The sequence below is a fragment of the Lepisosteus platostomus genome, chromosome 7 (genome assembly GCF_059453375.1).
Source record: "Lepisosteus platostomus isolate fLepPlt1 chromosome 7, fLepPlt1.hap1, whole genome shotgun sequence".
Classification (NCBI taxonomy): domain Eukaryota; kingdom Metazoa; phylum Chordata; class Actinopteri; order Semionotiformes; family Lepisosteidae; genus Lepisosteus; species Lepisosteus platostomus.
In genome coordinates, this window is record NC_142617.1 from 58,059,727 (window position 1) to 58,065,797 (window position 6,071).

Below are 6,071 nucleotides of genomic sequence, written 5' to 3' on the forward strand. Positions count from 1 at the left end.
CTAGACATGGAAGATGTTTCTGAGAGGACAGTGCATCGCGGACTCCAGACGCTTCAGTCGATTGAAAATTCCCTCTCGGCTGAGGGTCTTTCACAAACTCCACTTCTTGACTCGCACAGGTGGACTCCGTCTGGAACAGCGTTTGAGCTTTTTATTGCCAGATATAGAGAACGTGAATTCCCAACTTCTTTTAGAAAATCTGTGATCCTGATTTGATGTGTAAAGTGTTGAAGGCTTATCATAATCAGATGAGTAAAATAGAGCTGTCTGCCTATTGGATTTTAACAGCAGTGGGATGCTGTGTAAGAGATAGAGATAAGAGATAAGATTTTACTGTCCCCTGAGGGAAACATTTTTTGGGACACATAGCTCTCCTGTACATTTAAATAGAATAGAGTGCTAAAAAAGAGAGAAGAAAAACATTGCACATTTTACTATTACAAAAATTGAGAAAAACATTGCACTTTATACTATTACAAAAAAAAAACAGAAAAACATTGCACATCATTCTATTGCACGTGTACAGTATAACACATAACAACATGTAACATTTATAACACCTCACAAAAACATATTGCACTCAAGTGGGTTGTAAGAATTGTGTTTATCCTTGACATTTACGTCGACAGCTTTAATGGATAGTGGAACACAGGAATGTTTGTATCTGTTTGACTTACATTTGGGAACCCTGAAACGTTTGCCAGAAGGAAGAAGTTGAAATTCAGAGTTGAGGATGTGGGAAGGATCTGATAGAATGTTTCCTGCCTGTTTGATTAGGGATTTTTCAAAGATTGTCTGCAGGGAGGGGAGCTGTTTCACTCCCATGACTTTCGGAGCTGTCTGGATGAGGCAGGTAATTTGCGATTTAAAATGAACAGATGGATGACCAAACCACACTGAAACACCATACCTGATCATGCTCTCGATTACAGCACGGTAGAAGAGTAGCATTACTTCCTGTCGAACCCCAAACACTCTTAGTCTTCGCAGGAAATATAAGCGCTGCTGAACTTTGGAGCAAGCACTCTCCACATGAGTAGACCAGCACAGGTTACGGTCACCTGTACTGTATATGAGTCAAGTGATAAGTTTGTTGTGGATTACGTGTAGTAAGTAATGTCGATTTTGTGTGTTTCCAGTTAATTGGTGTGGTCCCAGTGTTGGAGGAAGATCTGACAAATGTAAAAAAAAGACGGTGGCTGTTGTAATAGAAATAAGTCATCTTTTATTCCCATAGCATTCAACCCTGCTCGGATTCGGACAATTGACTGTACATTTACTTTATATTTGTTTCCTTTCTCACCATACATCTGTTAAGTGCATTGTATGTTAGATGTATTGTGTGATGTGTTATGTCTTTACCTGTCTGCAAAGCAAATTTCCCATCTGGGCTTCCATACTTTCCCACCTGAAGCAAGTAAAGTAAAGATCAGACGCTTGGTGCTGAAGTTCGGACCGGTAGCTGTTGAGCAGTCAGTGGTTGCAGAGCTGGAATGTATCAGCAGTAGCTAAATAAGAATAAGTTATCACTGAAGTGACTGAAGGCCGTGCACACGCTGATGCCTCTCCCTCCTTGATGTGTGCAGGATCGCTACTATGTTCTATACATCCAACCCAGCCAAGCCCACAGGAGGAAGTTTGATGCAAAGGGAAATGAAATTGAACCAAATTTCAGTGAAAGCCAGAAGGTGAACACGGGCTACCTCATGTCATCCTACAGTAAGTCTTCCTCACTCCTGCACTCATTCCTCATTCCCATCAGGCGCTCAAAGTGTGACATCTGTAGGTTTTTGTGAGCCTCTTCCGGACCCTTTCTGTCATGCCTATGCACTGGTGGGCGACTTTCAAAGAGCGTGCATCTCGTGCCGGTTTGAAAACACTGCTGCATCTATTTAACACATGCATTTGATCTGTGAAATGTGTGGATTAAAAGAAAAGACAATTCAGCGATGTGTGGTCTAGACTGTAAAAATGTCTGGTTTGCAGATTGAGACCGAGATCGCGTTCAATAATAATGACTTTTGTATGGGGTTGTATTGAATTACTACATAAATGAACGTCCCTGTTTCAGATAGAGGCCAATAAAATCATCGTCTGCAAATACTGTATGTGAGGAGGAGCAGAATAGTAGCACATCAGCATGGAAAATGGAAGACGCTAGCAGACTGCAGGGCTGTATACCTGTATCTACACTCTGAAGCAGAGGAGAGCTGATGTTAGAGGGATGAAAGGAATGTCTTTGATTTCCAGAGGTGGAGGCAAAAGGGGTGACAGACCGGCTGTCAGACGAGGAGCTGAGGGCTCTGATTAACAAGGCAGAGCTGGTGAAGGTGACGGAGAAGCACACACCCAGCCAGTCTCTGGCCTTCTGGATCCCAGAGGGAGAGATGGAGACGATCGAGCTGGAGCAGAGCCAGGAAATCCGATTGAAAACTGAGGGGGACGGGCCGTTCATCTGTAAGTGTCCGACCGGCGGAAGACCTGATTCTTTAACTGTGCTGCCATGAGAGGAACTCCTGAAGAACACAGTTTGGGAATGAAAAGAAGCACGATACTTCTTAGTAGGTGAAGGAAATGAGAAATGTCAGGTTTAGTTGTTCAAGTCAGCAAAATTAAAATGTGATTTTCATTTGTGAGCACGGATATACATGCTGAAATGTGATGAAATTTAAACTGAAGCCCTGCTTTGGTGGCCTTCTTCCTGCTCACAGTGAGTAGGTTTTCAAATGACTGAAAGTGCAGTGCATGTGCATTGTGTCTGTACTGTAGATTAAAATTAAAATGTATACATTTTCAGCATGGTGTGGTTTGGACTAAACCTGTTTTTGTCCATCTACCATTCAACTTTGCACTTTAACCTTTAAGTGTGAATGTGTTGCAGATTCTTTAGCCAAGCTGGATGGTGGCTCAGTGACCAAGTGCAACTTTGCTGGTGATGGAAAGACAGGGGCCTCCTGGACGGACAAGATCATGTCTAACAAAGCAGGGGTGGGTGTGGCTGTGAAAGACAGAGGGCCGGGTGAGGGCGCGGAGGACGATGAGTGGGTAAGGAGTACTGTTTTATTGTTGGTGACGTTTTTGGGGCATACCAACATCTTCTTGTTTATTCTTAACATACTAATCTATTGTAGATCCTAAAGGGAGTTTCATTTCTATGTGCATTTCTGGAAGTCTTCTTCCTGGTGGTAAATGCACTTGGAGTGCAGTCTGTGTTTTTTCATAGGCAGCAACACCTGCATATACGTTGTTTCGTATTTATTTTTGGTGTAACTCATGAGGGCGAGTAACGATAAAATGTTGGATGAGGGGTGGTAGGATTTTTCCAGTTTCATCCTCACTGAGAGCAAAATGATTTCTTTCCTTATCACCAAATATCCAAAAGAAATATTCCACCAAGAGGAAAAGTGATTAAGCCATGTTTTAAATGTGTGTTACTGCACACACTTTTCAGGGTTTCATTCCATCTTTGATTTTGTTTTTCAGGAGGATTGATGTGGATGGCAGAAGTTTGTAGGTGCTCCGTTTCAGCAGGCCTGTATCAGACACGTGCGTGTTCCAACAGCTGTTACATTTGTCAGTTTATAACCTGACAAAATCACCAGGTTTCTTCTATGAGCACGCTTATCATGATAACACAAATCAAGGATATTTTTTGGAACTGCTGAGTAATAAGAATTGTCTTCTGGAGTCTCTAAGTACAGCCAGTAAAATTTAAGACATTACCCTCAGACAGCATCCCCTCGGCACAGAATTTCTGGCACATGATCACAAATAAATGGGTCACTCTCATAGTCCTGGTGTCTGAACTCATGGATCCCAAATCATGGACACTGCTAATGTCTGAAGAAAGCAGCAGCTCCTCTCCTGGGCTACCAGCAGCCAACAGCCAATATTGTAGGGGTGTAACCCCGGCGTGCTGGCCAAATTTCCCATTGGCCCTTACCAATCATGGCCTCCTAATAATCCCCATCTATGAATTGGCTTCATCACTCTGCTCTCCTCCCCACTGAGAGCTGATGCGTGGTGAGCGTTCTGGTGCACTATGGCTGCTGTCGCATCATCCAGGTGGATGCTGCACACTGGTAGTGGTGGAGGGGATCCCCATTACCTGTAAAGCACTTTGAGTGGAGTGTCCAGAAAAGTGCTTTATAAGTGTAAGCAATTATTATTATTAATATTCCAGCAGGGAAAGTCTTCGCTGCTCTTGTGTCTGTGGAGTTTTCATTTTATTGAATCTGTAAAATATGACCATTTAATAGCATATTGGTGTAATTAAACTTTAAAAGCTTGGAGTTCAGTTTTAACCACATGCTCTATCAGTAAAATACGTTAAACTCAGTGAAGTCACCTCAGTATTACAGAATGCATTCCGCCCTACAACCAGTTGTATTCATCTTCACAATAAATTTTTCCATCTTGGTGTTTTGCTGATTTTTCATGCTGTCTTTACTTTATTGGAAAATGATTTTCTGTTAATATCATTGTATTGGATCATAAATGGATTAATGAAACAATTTACTAAGGACTGTCTGAATGAAACAAATTTATTTTGTATAATACACATCTGCTGCAGACTACTAGAAATGTTTATGCTTACCGCTTATCTGAGGGAGAATAACAGTGCTTGTAACTCTTATAAGGACACAAGATTATGTATACTTCTACAACCGTATTTAATGATGCTTCAGAATAAATAAATGTTTACCTCTATACTTTCATGGAGAATCATCTGAGTGTCAAGCTGTCCTTTAAACTGCTATAAATGACTGCAGCACATCACAGTTAAATTCAAGCAAATGTGAGGTTCTTGTTTTTATACAGGATGTTTAGAAATTTAGTTGGCTGCTAAGATGGCACAGTGGAGTTGTGGGGCTTGGTGGAAAATGGAACCATGGGGAACGTGTTCCCAGACAAAGCCAACATGGACACTAAGCAGCTTCCTGCGGCTGTTGGCCATGTCTTTCCACACACCCAGCCTTGACAGACAGCAGGACAGTGTGCTGGTCTTGGCCATGGTCACTGCTGTACTGTATGTGCATCAGATGCCATCACTTAGCAAGGCAGAATCACAGACCAGCTATTTTTCCCAAGCACCCTATATGTCAATCTGTACTTTTTTAGAAGGATGTTTTAGAGCGTTTTCAAAGACGGGCCTTGGGAATTCAGTCCCGTGGAAATTTCTTCTGAAGAAGGTGAATCTTCAAGGCACCTCCTTGAAGTTGCTCATCATAAATGCTTATATTTCAGTTACAATGTGTAAACTCTCACCATGGTATTGCTGAGTTTTGTGAATTAAACACTTAATTTTTACCTTTAATCTTTGCTCCAGGACTTTGTTGTGTCAGCTTTTATGAGAGAATTTGTACGTCACTCCCTGTCTGTCTCTAAGGAAGGTGAAACTCACAATCACTTCCTCCTGTTCTTAGTTCTATAGGAAGAGTTTAATTAGTCTCACGGCATGTACAGTTTACAGAGAAACGTTGCCAAAATCTTCACATTTTCTCTCTTGTGTTTTGCCAAGTCAGCGTTGGCAACTTTGTACCCATTTGCTGTATATCGTGGTGATTGTTATTAATGTCTGAAAACCTAGCACTGTTCGTCAGACAGACGAACTTATCAGCTTGCTTAAGGGTGTTGTCAGAAAGAAAGTAGTCCTTCCCTGTCTCTAAATGAAACGCAGCTCCATGGTTACAGCATGTTTGGGGGCGGAGTGGTGGCTCTGTGGCTCAGGATCTGTGCCTGGGGCTGGAGGGTTGCCAGTTTAAATCCCGTGGCCGGCAGAGGAATCCTACTCCGTTGGGCCCCTGAGCAAGGCCCTTAACCCCAACTGCTCCAGGGGCGCCGTACAATGGCAGACCCTGCGCTCTGACCCCAAGCTTCTCTCCCTGTCTGTGTGTCTGTGTCTCCATGGAGAAAAGCTGGGGTATGCGAAAAGATGAATTCCTAATGCAAGAAATTGTATAGGGCTGATAAAGAAACATTATTATTATTATTATTATTATTATTATTATTATTATTATTATTATTATTTACTGAGCATCTGTGCCAGCCCTCACACAAGGTTTAGGGCA

At 42.2% G+C, this 6,071-nt stretch overlaps 2 protein-coding genes across 2 annotated transcripts in view; both read left to right on the top strand.

The window, feature by feature from the left end:
* fam169b (family with sequence similarity 169 member B) overlaps nt 1-1,643 on the top strand; it is a 12,515-nt gene extending 10,872 nt beyond the window's left edge. Inside the window, exon 11 of the mRNA XM_088641411.1 lies at nt 1,587-1,643. The gene's annotated coding sequence lies outside the window, so the exon portion shown is untranslated. The remainder of the gene's footprint in view (nt 1-1,586) is intronic.
* Nucleotides 1-5,317, top strand: part of arpin (actin related protein 2/3 complex inhibitor) — a 6,305-nt gene extending 988 nt beyond the window's left edge. Inside the window, exons 3-6 of the mRNA XM_088641424.1 lie at nt 1,587-1,719; nt 2,251-2,457; nt 2,882-3,045; nt 3,484-5,317. Of these exons, the coding sequence (XP_088497550.1) occupies nt 1,587-1,719; nt 2,251-2,457; nt 2,882-3,045; nt 3,484-3,492 (513 nt within the window). The 3' untranslated portion in view covers nt 3,493-5,317. The remainder of the gene's footprint in view (nt 1-1,586; nt 1,720-2,250; nt 2,458-2,881; nt 3,046-3,483) is intronic.
* Nucleotides 5,318-6,071: the final 754 nt, after the last annotated feature.